This window comes from Sturnus vulgaris, chromosome 8, assembly GCF_052056855.1.
Source record: "Sturnus vulgaris isolate bStuVul1 chromosome 8, bStuVul1.hap1, whole genome shotgun sequence".
Lineage (NCBI taxonomy): Eukaryota > Metazoa > Chordata > Aves > Passeriformes > Sturnidae > Sturnus > Sturnus vulgaris.
In genome coordinates this window covers 23872059-23884991 of record NC_142250.1, presented here as the reverse complement: position 1 = coordinate 23884991, position 12933 = coordinate 23872059, and the positions used below count along the sequence as shown (strand labels likewise).

The 12933-nt window shown below is 36.5% G+C and overlaps 1 protein-coding gene across 1 annotated transcript in view; it reads left to right on the top strand.

The window, feature by feature from the left end:
* Positions 1 to 12933, top strand: part of ADGRA1 (adhesion G protein-coupled receptor A1) — a 258318-nt gene that overhangs the window by 31854 nt on the left and 213531 nt on the right. Inside the window, exon 2 of the mRNA XM_014885926.2 lies at positions 11228 to 11299. Coding sequence (XP_014741412.2) covers positions 11228 to 11299 — 72 coding nt within the window. The remainder of the gene's footprint in view (positions 1 to 11227; positions 11300 to 12933) is intronic.

Sequence of the window (12933 nt, the reverse complement as noted above, 5' to 3'; positions counted from 1 at the left end):
ATTGACCACTTTAGCTTGGAAGCTGGGAAGTGGATGGACTCGGAGATAATTGCTGTGTTACATTCATCACATGGGGTGAAAACTGTCTTCCCAAATGTCCTAGGAGAATTTTCTTAAAGCCCATTTTCTTAAGGTAACCACATTTCCCTTCACCAGTGCAAAATCTCTGAGTAATAAGACACGAAAATGTTCCTTAGGCTTAAAATCAGTACTTTTAACCAAGTAAGTAGAGTCTTTTGCTTACAGTAATTAATTATTAATTGTCTAGTTAGGGACCCATGTTGGGTAAAGCAGAAGGAGATTCTGGAAAAGCTCAAGGTCTGCGTCCTCATGTTTGGAGTTCCTCAATCTGACACTTCCTGTGACAATTCTCTTGCATGAATGTCTGGTGCAGTAAGTTTAGAGCAGATGACCTCTGTGCTGTCTAAATTTCAAATTTTTAGGGATTGTTCAATCTATTGTGGTCCACTTTATAAATAGTGCTCAAGGCGAAAATAATCCACAACGGCTATTGTGGATTACACAAAATTGTGTTGTGGCTTACACAATTGCACAAAAGTCACATTTTTACCACTCTGAGCTGTGCTCAGACCTACCCGGGTCTGCTTTAGGCAGGAGATGGCTCTGGATGACCTCTAGAGCTCCCTTCCAATCCAGATGGTTGGGAGAATCAAGTTACCTGCATTTTCTCCCTCAAATTGACACTAACCCAGATCTGTTTTTTAAACCATTTTGCAGACCTGAAGCACCTCCAAAAAGAACTATGAACTTGCATGACGGACTGTATGCATCATGTTGGGTTCACTTGCCCTCTGAAATTAAACAAAAATAATCAGAAACTGTTTAAAACTTTGGGCTGTCACTCTGCTAGAGTGTGCAGCTGTCTGAAGTGCCTTAGAAGAACTTCTTGGTCACTCCTCATTAGTAGCTAAAACTCTGTTCCTCTCAGTCTTTGACACCAAATGGAAGGCTGAGGAGCATTCTGACATTCAGTCTTACTAGTTGAAGCAAAACAGAATACACAATTTAGATTTCCTAACCTAGCTATTTAAATATATCCTTATGAGAAAAGATTTTCTTTTCAAATTCAGCTAGGAATTATTTAATGATGCCAGACCAGGTTTTTTTTCAGGCTTTCAGTTTTCATATATATTACCCAAAGGATACACAACGAGTTCTTTATTTCATTGAATTATCAGAAGGTATAGATTGTCATTTAAAAAATATTACTGCAGATAGCTCTTTTGCAGAATACAATTACAGTCCCAGCAGAAGTTGTAAGTTAAGCTATAAACATTATAAAAACAACAAACCAATTTGTGGGAAAATCAAAATAAATTACTACAATGGAAACATTTTAGTATTTTTCGGGATTTATAGTCAGCAGTTGTTCCTGCTTAACTTTTAACTGAGAAACATGAGCATTTTGAAGACAATTCTGAGCATAATTCTCAGAAATAATGTGGAAACTTTATAACACTCTTTCAGAAATACATAAAAGATTAGCAAAACTGGGGAAAGCTAAATGAGGGTTTCAGGGTTTAAAAGAAGAGCAGTGAGCTGAATAAGAGACATGCTGAAAAGATCTTGCTAAGGAAACAAAAGGTAATATAAGAAGTGTAATAGAAATGTAATGATGACTCAGGAAATTTTACTCTTTTTACAAAGTGACTTACAAGTAAGTTATAATAAAATCTGAATTAGGAAAGGTGAATTCTTTCTTAAAAAAAATTAAAAGCTAATCATTTATTTAGTAGTCTTGTTAAAGTTCTTGAACTTAAAAATTGAAAATTTATTTGTAGAACAAAGCCTCCTGACTGTATTGTAAAAACCAGGTTTGACCCACCTGTGGAGCTGTAAGGCATTTGGGGTGCTTGTGATCATTTGGCTGAGCAGTGGAGTTATGCTGACCTTGCTGTGAATCACCGTGGTAAATCACTTACAGAACCATTTTTGAAGTGGGAAACCTAAAAGAACTTATTCCCACTGCAGTGAGTGTAAAAATTCACGTGCTGTGGGATAAAGGTGTTTGTCAGCTCTTGTCTGTCTCGCTGGTGCTGAGCCTGCTGAAATGCTCGGTCTGCTCATGGTTCCAGTGCATTGTTCTCTCAGCTGCTCTGCAGCTCCTGGGTGTTTGCACCATTGCTCTTGGTGAATTGTGTAAAAGTGAGAATGAGAAACAAACATAAGAATATAATCTCCCCACAATCTCAACTGAGTTGAATGAAAAGCATGTTAAAAGCTAATCCTCCTGTAAACAATCACTTCATTAAAATGGTTGCATATTGCACAGGTTTACTCAATGGAAAACTTTTAATTCTTCAATGTAGGAGAATAGTTTGCAAAGCTAGTGCAGGAGGCATCTTCCTCAATGAATTACAGCTGTACTGATTGCTGAGAAGTGGAGGTAGCCTTGCCTGCCCAATGATGGGAGTTATAAAAGAGTGGGTCAGCTAGTTGGGAGTAAGTTGCAGTTGGAGTTTGTTTGGGATGGAGTCTGCTGGCTTTGAGCAGGACACCCAGCCATGCAAGGGACAGACAGTGTAAGGTGATGCTGTGTCAGGGACACGGTTAGGTGGTGGGTAAGGGACAAGTTGGGGTTAGGTGGTCATGCAGAAGGAAGCTTGCAGAGAGGAGGAGAGAAGGAGTCAGTGCTGTGTGGAGTTGCCTGAGAGAAGGTGTGAGTAGTTTTTAATAAGGGACTGGTGATGATGCCAGTCATGTTTGTCTTGACATAATTGCCACAAATATTCTGTATGAATCTCGTTTTTCCCCACTAAAAATGGGTTTTTAAATACATATTGTTAGAATGATGTGCAGTGAATTAAAGGCAAAACCAAGAACACCAAAGCATGCAGACCCATGCTGTCACTAGCTGGCTACATATACTTTTAGAAAGTGTTTTATTGCAAGTTCAGACATAAGGATTTCCTTTTCATTGCAGAGAGAGCTTTGAACGATTCCTCTCTTTCTCCAAAGAAAATGTTGACAATGGAATCTTTCATCTAAAACTAATGCACATGACAAATTTAATTTATGTAAATAATTCTGCTAGACTCACTAAGACCCATCACAGGAAGTTAAACATGAATAACTATCTCTCAAGTAAAGACCATGCACGTGGTAGGTATAGTGATATAATCCAAAAGTTCACCTAGATAAAGTTCTCTCTTCAAAAGATGTGATGAAAATGCTGTCTTAGCCAAAGATCATGTGGGTTTTTTTTACTAACATTTGAAAAAAATTACATGCACTCAAGTTCAAATCTTGTAAAAGCAAGATTTATCTAGACAGCTGAATGGTGTTAAAAGTGTCCATGTTGTAATAAAATAGTAATGATTTATCACATTTTTTATATCCTCATAATTTATGTACAGTTTAATATTATGTTATTTTAGGAAATATCACTGCATAATTCCAGTTTGCTATTCCAGTGCTATATTGCTATTGTCAAACCTTTTTCAACAATCCACTCATGGTGCAAGTTTTCCAGGTGCTGACTTTCTTGAATACGATTGATTAAACTTTGAGCACAGAAACCTGTGTGAACTTTGGGTCTTCAGTGATCTTTAGAAATAACCTTTAGACCTCAAGTTCTTGTAGGGAAAAAAGGTTTTACTTAATAGGGTCATCTAGTTCAGGAGTTCTCTTGTGCTTGACAAAGGTCATAAAATAGACAAGCACATTTCTTTTCAGAAGTACTTACAGTCCTATTAGTAATGCTTTGATTCCTACTGCTTCTTGTCCTGTTCAGTTAATTAATATCATTCTGTAGTGGAGTGGGCTTGTTCAAAAGCTGAAAACTCTTTAACTCCCCCACTGTTAGGAAATCATATTAAAATTTTTATTTGAGAGTGACCTTGCTGCTTTCTTTTGTTGATACATTAATACCACTAAACCAGTATTAGGGAGAGAATGAGTTGTATGTCCTGCTAGTGATGATAATATTTTGTTTTACTGTTTGAATTGTGATGTTGCTTACACAAAAAGGCTCTTGAATGTGATTTTACCTAATTAAATCAGTTGATGGGGTAATTAATACAAGAACTCTCTGGATTTGGTATTTGGAATGTGACCTAGCAGTCCCTTGTATCATCCAAGAGCACCCTTGATGAAAAGCCACTAGTGTGAACAGCAAAGACAAAAAAATATGAGCTTTGCCTTATACTTTCAACTACTCAAAGTGGGGCTGTTGAACAGTGGTTTTCCACAACAACAATATTCTGTTTCCATACTGCAGTTTCTCCTACATGCTATTAAATTTATGACAGACTATTAGCATTAATTTGAACTTTTGGAAGGACTTTCATTTAAATAACTAATTACCTAAAAAGAAATTTCATGATGCTTATGCTTTCTTTTGCTCTCATAAATAGTGTTAAGAAACTGCTGTTCTGCTGGTACTGTCCACATTAGAATGATGATTAGCACAGTGTTACTGCCTCTTTGGCTGTAGCTGTTTGGAGGTTGTTTCTGCCATATGAACATGCTATGTACAACAGAAGGCAGTTTTTGAGTATTTTTCTGTTTTCACTAATGGTTGATATTGCTGCAAGTAAATGAGTTTAACAAAAGCTGGTATATATGAAAGATGATAAAAGCAGCTGGAATTGGAGGTGCTGAGTGAGAGACTAGGTTTTATTGCTTTCTACAGGATTTTTGTATGATTCTTTTTAAGAACGCTGACCACACGCTTTGTTTAGTTCAAAAAGACAATACAATGGGCCACAATCCCCTTCAGGAAGAGAGGTGTCACTTTAGGCCATTATGTGCATCTTTGCTCTTCTGATAATTTAGCTTTATGCTCTTTTAAGTTTCAATGTTCTCAAAGTCAAGAAAGAGAGGCAGACACTGAATTACTGTACACAGATACTGATATATAATAAATTAATAAATACTCCCCACATCTTTGCAATTTCTCCTTCCTTGTGTTTGGGTATCAGACTATGTAGATGTCCACCACACCCCATTCATCTCCTGAGCTGTCAGTAGTGTTTTCAGTCCTTTTTCTCTTTTCACTTGTTCAATCAGTTTTGTTATTGTTCTGTGACTTCCCTCTTTGTCTGTATAGTTGTGATATTATCTGTTGAAGTCCTAGGTGGTAGCTCAACTGTGATTTTCAGTTGGAGAGGGGAAGAAAAAAATGCAGTTAATACCTGTCTTTTATGATAGCTCCATGTGTGGCATAAAAAGCAGGTATCTTTTTTTAAATTTATTTTTCTATTTCTGCCATGTTTGTGGGCAAACTTCTTAATTTGTTTCTGTGTTGCAGCTCTCAATGAACTATGGATGTTTTGGTGAATAAACAGTAGTCTTGATTTACCAAGAAGGATTTTAAAATGTTAAAAAAACTTTGGAAAGAACTTAGTTTTTAATTTTGCACTGTAGGATTTCAATAAAATTATTCCAGTCTTATTCAGATACCATAAAGAAATTAAATTCATATTTCCTTACCAGTGTTTCAGGGAATTTCACAGGATGTCTGCTCACACTCCTTTTGTATCTAACCACATACCACATGTAAAGGGAATGAACATCTTAAACTGCAATATGTCAGCTGTTACCAGGCTTCCCTGAAAAATGATTAACCACTCTTTGTACTTAAATTGTTATTTTGAACTAAAAGGTATTTCAAGTTGCTTGATGTTATTAAGTTCGTATGTAAGACAAACTGCAGAACTCAAAACACAATTTCTGAGCAGACCCCCAACACAGTCGTTCCGTATGTACAGTCTTAGTGGAGCAGGTTTTTTGTCTTTTTTTTCAGATTCTCATGGATGTCTGCCTAGCACACCTTTCTACTTGAGAAGTGGGACACTGAATAGGGATTAAGAGGAAGTGCACAGCAGGGGCAGGTGTGGTTGGGGGTCTGGTTGGTGTTTCCTGTAGCCCCTGAGTGCCCCTTCAGCTGTGCTCAGTGAGTGGGGCTTAAAGGAAGGATTCTGGAGATTTCAGTTTTCTAGACATGGTCTATCAGCCTAGACACAGGCCTGGGTCAAGTCTGATTTGTACCAGCTCTTGGGCTGCTCAGCAGAAAATCAGGTGAAAGTTGACATTTTGCTGATTTCTCATGAGGTTTGGGTGGGAGTTTTTTTTGCTTGTGGTTTTCGTGTATTTTCCCCTGTGAGTATTATCAGAGGAAATACATATTTTCATTAACGGGTCACACTTCCTTCTGTGTTCACGATGCATTTGGGAATAGCAGCCTTCATCTAAATGCCTTGTCCTCCACGGGTTTGGTTATCTGAGCTGTGCTCTCTCTGTGGATGCACTGCTGTGGGAGCTCGCAGGCTTTAGGCTTTACTGGGTGGGATGCTGCACCATCCCACTGAAGATGCCTCAGCTGTGGAATTTGTTTACTCTGTAATGTCATTGACTTTGGAGGCTTGCTCAAAAGATTCCTTCTCTCCGAGGGGTTATAGGAAGTTGAAGTTTGTTTGCATTGTGATTGAGAGCTCTTTATTTGATACTTTTAAAATACTGTAGTAAATTCTCTTGTGCTGGGCATGTTTTATACTTGAATGAGACTTTGTTGCACAGGGTCACATCATCCTGTACTTTCAGTGGTTTCACAAAACCAAAAATCACAGCATCATTTTAAGCAAACTGTGATTTGTGGCTTAATTCAGATGGAGGAATCGAAAAGAAAATTGGAGGAATTACTTTTATCAATTAGAAAAACTTATTCTTTTAGGTTTGTCTGCACTGTAAAGGAAGGGTGTCCAGGAGAGAGTGGAATCAATGGCTCATTGACTGTCTGTGCTTCTCCGTTGTTAGCATCTCCTTGGCTGCTTTTGGAGCTGGTGTATGGGTGAGGTTGGTTGGTTTGTTTCCAGTGCAGAGTGAATGAAATCGTGTTCAGCCTGTGCTGCAGCCCGCCAGGGAAGCACATTTGTGCTGTGAAACTGTGCATGGATTAAATGCTTGAGGATGTCAGTGCAAGTCAAGAGAAGGCGTTTGAATGATGTCCCTTCAGAGCAGGAGCAGTGCTGGAGGGCTCCATGGGGCCAGGAAGGGACCTGGGTTGAGTTAACATCTTCTGAACAGCCTCCCTGGGGTAATCTGTCCCCCAGAGTGTCTTGGGAGAAGGAGTTGCAGGGATGTACGATTTCAGAGGGTCAGCTGCAGTAACCAAATGGTTCCTAACGTGTCTGATCAGCAGAGTGGTACTGACAAGTAAATTGCTCCCCTGAACATTTTAGTTGTATCCTGTCAGAGCTGGGACTGAAAGTACCTTGATTAGAATTTTCAGTTACTTGGGCTTGAATCATTAATATATTATCATATACGTAAGCAGCATGCAAACTGCTTTCAAATAAATAGTTATTAGAAGGCATCTCTGGGAAACTTCCTCCTTAATAAAACCAAAACAAAAAAGAAAAAAACCCCACTGCCACCACCAAAAAAAACAAACCCCAAGTCAACCAATCAACCAACCCCAACACCCCCCAAAACCTAAACCAAAACAAAAAAGCTACTTTAAATGGATTTTGGTTTTGTAAAATGCATTAATCGAAATAGAGTGTGCTCATTTTCATAGTGTTTCTTCTGCTGGAATAAAATACTTAAAATGTGAGATTTTTAGCACATGGCTAGAAACTGATAATTGTTTAAACCAGCTGCCTAGTTGCAGTGTATAGTGAGATTCATCACAATGATTCACTATCTCATAAGAAAAAAAATCCCAAAAAGCAACCAGGTGAAAATGCTATGGATAGATAAAATGTGAGAAGTACTTATTCACGGTGGATGCATGGTGCTGATTTGTTTTTTTAAAAATTCAACCTCTATTTGAAATTTGATTAGAATAAGTGAGTCAGTTTCTGTTAGATCTGATGGTTATTATTTTACTTGCTTTCCAAAATAAAATACATAAATAACACTTCTGTTTTGTGTGCTTACTCATTAACCATTGCATCTATGAATACAAGAAGAGCATGCTTATCAGTGCAAAATTTCTGCAGGCCTTTTATTAGAAACATTTCCCTGGAAGCAGATGACTGCATTAGAGGGAAAAGAGAAATGTACCTATTTTGGCTGTACTTGACACATTTAATGTCCATTGTTACTTGTCTAAAGAAATAATGTATAAAAACTATTCAGTGTAATTTTAGTATCAAGAGTAAGAGCCAGAGTTTTTCCTAGTGTTTATGATTTTAAAAGATTTTTCATTGTAGTTAAGCCTCATTTCTCTGATAGGATTTTGAACATTGCAACCAAAACTTTCGTCTCTTCCATCCCTGTCCCTGCAGCAAATATCCTTGGAAGTGAAGGATGTTATGAGTTGCATCAAAAGTTTAGTAAATGAATCATTACTGTTTGAAAAATAATGTGATTTATGTTTGCCAGTGAAGTTGTTCAACAGCCTGTTGCAAGTTCTTGTACATCACTAAAACTAATTAAAAGCAGGTGGATTCTTCCCATGTAGCAGTACCACCCAGCTGAATGAAATGTAGATAAGTTATATGAATTGTTAGGGAGGATGTTGTTTTCCTTAGGGACCGTACTGGAATGTTAGGATTCTCTAAAGCTGCATTTCTGAACAGAAAAAGAATCATATTTTAACTATGACACCCATATTACTTTGTTTATAAAACCTGAATTTAAGTTGGCTGTAGAGAAGAGGAAACCCTGAAGGAAACTTTATTTTTGAAACCTGATCTCTGTGTGAAAGTCTCTATGAAACTCTGGTATAAAGATTTGAAAGGTTTCATTTAGAGACTCAAATCTATATAGCTAAGTTTTGTTGTTGGCTTTTCGGTTTTTTCTTAATTTTGTGGTGTCTCATATTTTAAGACTCAGTTTATCTTTCACAAGAATGAATGAGATAGAAGTATTGCAAAATCATGAGCTGCGTTTATGGAGTATTCCATTTATGAACCAAATGATCTGCTTAATCATATGATTTATGACTAGTTTGATACTTCTCTTTAATTAATAGGAGTTTGTTCTATGTGGATTAATGATGCTGGTTTCTATCTAGGTGTGTAGGGCTGTACACATCAGGACATGGAGGTAGAGTTGGAGAGCAGCTGACTTGTGCTGCATTTTTGTGGAGGGCCAGCAAAGTTCAGACTGCCCTCTTTTTCTGGGCACAATGAATACAAGACTGGAAAAACAAATTGGCACAATGATAATTTTTTAAAGACTGAAGTACTTGCATCCAAGCCAGCTGTGAGTTTTGAAGTGCACAGATCTTTGCAAATCAGACTCTGCAGAGTGGTCCAAATGTAATCTTTGTATCTAATATCACTGTAACAGACCTCAAAGATGGTCTCTCTGTAACACAGAATATTAAAAAAAATGACCCAATATGAAGTGGAATTTATATTAGTCTTTGCAAGCCTAGCCAATTTTAATTTTAACTCATTTTTTTCTTGACTGATTCAAGTTCTGTGCAGTCTCAGAAGGCAAGTTGAATAAAAGAGTCAAGTAATAGAACATTGAAACAAAACACTAGAGCATTTAATGTATTTACATTTTCTAGTTTAGATATTTTGAATTTAAAACAAGTATTTCATCATGTCGCTGCTGAAATATATTCCTAAAAAGATAAAGAATAGTTGGCAAATTAAGATGACTATTATCATACATATGATTTTAATCTGAGAAGTTGAAGCAGGAACTTGTGAGATGTGGAGTTTGTTAGTTGATGGAAATAGACTGCGTTTATATTGGAGCATATTTAGTTTTTGTTGCAAACTTAGGTTTCTGTATGCATTCAGCTGCATGGGGGTCTGGATCGTGATTGATGCCAAACTGTCACTTGTGGGTGACACTGTCTGCTTCTGGGTGAGGAGTAATGCTCCTGCACGAGTTTATTGGCAAGCAGCAGAGTGTAGTAAAATACTATAGGTCAGGTCTGAGCACCTCTGTTCTCCATGCAGATGGCCCACAGTGGGCCATCAACTCACAGCAAAATACACATTTATTTGTGAAATCTCCAGATCTTACTAACATTGCAATATTTTAACTTTTCTACATTAATAATAATTTTTTTTGTTTTCCTGTGGGTCAGTGTTGCTACATTTGCACCTAGACTTGAGTTTTTATGTGGTAGATGTGTGTTGGGGCAAAGAACTTACTGTTCATACACAATGGCAAATGCTAAGAGCAAGTCTATCTTGTCACGTGTAACAGATTGTTTAAAAACTTCACAAAAATAAAAAATCGATCAAAAAAATCTCAAGTTTTCTAGTTAAGAGCATAAAATTTATTTTGAATTTTTTTTTAATCTACCTTCTATCTTATTGCAACCTGCATGTCTTATTTTGAAATGTACTTTTTGTGCACTAGAGAAGTAGAATTTATTGTAAATGTTACATTAAAAGACTCATTTTCCAGGCAGTTGGAATTAAATTTTTTCAGAGACAAATGTTTCTTATGCACACTGCATAATCATTAGATTAAAAACCCAATTTCTCCAGCTTCTAAAAGAAACCATTTCTTTTGCATATTGGAAGGTTTTTGAGGGGTTACATCTTCAGAACAAGTACTTGTTCATCTTGTATTGCTTCTGAAATAGCTGGGAACATACAGTGATGGAAAATCACTAAACTAGAAAGGGTCACTTGTGATGTGCACAGCACCTTAACGTAAAGAGGAAGAGCAAACAACTTTTTCAATGGCCTGCATGCAGGGCCAGTGTGTGATGATGCTTGATGGATCAGGCATAGCTTAATTACTGAATTTCTACTGTGCAGAGGTTGCAACAGAAAAGCATTTTTGGACTTGTCTGTTTTTGTCTCGCCTATAGAAAATTAAATACTTTGTCTGTATATGTGAGCTATCCATGGTATGATGGCTTGTACCTCCCTGCTACAGCAGCCACTGCAAAGTGATTTTATTGTCCTCTAATCTACTGGAACAGCTTTATAACATGTCTTTTGCTTTACCTTTTAGCAAACTGGGAAGCCCAAACAAGCACCTTAGTGGTAATTTAGAATCTACTAGTAAAGTGTGGCCATTTAGCAGTGTTAGAATTCTCAAGCTGGAGTCAAAATTAATTTCTTGACGTATTTCTTGACTGTGCTTTCATTTAATAAAGAAAAAGCTATACACTTCGGGAAATGGTAATCTTTATTTACGGCTGTGATGGGAAAATGCAAATGAAGCAGTGAATTTTGTGATTAGTATTTTACAGAGCAGTCACTTACTATAATTATATGTTTTAGATCAGTGGAATTATCATGTTCTATTAACCAGATTATTTCCCGACTTCTTGTAGGATTCTGAGTAACAACAAGATCTTGTGGTTGAAGAATGGCTCTTTCTTCGGGCTGAGGTCCCTGGAGAGACTGTGAGTAACTGATCAGCCTTGCTCCACCTTCATTAAAAGTCTTTGTATTTCGAATATAGAAACAAACATCAGATAATGAAGTTGAGATGGTCTGACCTGTATTGCACAGTAGAGTTTCTAGGCAGTATCAGGTTAAGAAACAGCATAAAAATGAGTGCACGGGGATGGACGTGGGGAATACAGGAAAGCACTGCCATCAATTTGGAACTAAAATAAACATGCAGTCAAAGCCTTGTACTACACTATGTACACTATCACAGCAAAGACTGCTCTATGTAATGGTAACACTGATATACCTGACATGTAGTTTGGGTTATTTAACTCGTTGGTCTCCAATACTTCCATTTTAGATCTATACTAATTTTAATTTTTTCTGTATTTTAATTATAATAGCAACAAATTGGACAGCATTTATCACAGGAGCAAACAATGGCTTTGACAAAGCTCCATGGCCATGTATTTCTAGCCAATATTTGAAGGGGGAAAAGGATCTCAGGAGCAGCTAATGAGTTAGGAAGAAAATATTTGGCAATTTCAAATGAAAATAAATAAGCAGTAACAACTATATTATTATAACACTACTTTCTGTATATATAGGTCAGTCATTTGAGAATAATTGTGAGCAAGCCTAAAAGGCTATTTTTTTATATTTATAGGCAACTTATGGTACCAGTACATCTAAAATGAGTAATTATCTCATGTCTATCTCACAATATCTCCTGCAGCTTAAGCTAAATTACTTTTATACTGCTTTGTAAGAGTAGCTTTATTATGTAGAACTGCTGCTATAAAATTGTTGCTACGCTCATGAATGCATGAATGTATTCTGTGTAGTGTGAATATTTCCATATGCAAAGAAATTATGTGTTAAAATCAACCTTAGCTAATATTTTTACTGTAGATATGTATGATATGCACGCTGTTTATGGTTGTGGAATAAAATAGGTAAGTATACCACACTTAGATGTTCGAGTATCCTAAATGTGGTTTAAAAATAAACAACTAAAAAGCAATCCATTAAGCACCTTGAAGGCTTTGAGTAAAGTGAATGTCAGAACATTTAGGCTAAGCAACATTAGATTTTCTCTGCATATAGTTATTTTTGTAACAAATACTTTCCGTAATGTTAAATATTAATGTGTTAAATTATATGGAATATTAAGTAGTGTGGAATGGAGAGTGGTGTATTATTTACTAACTGGTTTAATATTAGGATTAACAGTGATACGAGGTTTGGAAAGAAATCTACAAATATTTTAGACAAAACAATTTAGAACATAATAGAATTGCAAATTTATTGCAAGAAGAGGAATCAGTAAATTAAATTCTCATGTAATGTAAGTAATGTAGTGTTTGGAACTAAAGGAAAACATTTCCTTTGAGGTTTTCTTTAAGGTTTCATTTATATTGGGGAATTACATTGAGCATGTACTTTCGAGAATTTTACTAGCTAACTAGTGCAAGAAATACTTCAGCGTGAAAAGACATTACAAACAAAACTAAGAACAGTGAGAAAACAGAAAAACTGCCTTAGGTGTGTAGCCTCGAGAACCATCACAATCTAAACCATTTCATTTTCCTGTACTGATTTTTCACAACAGTACAGATAAAATGAGTTTCATCTCCTCTGTTTA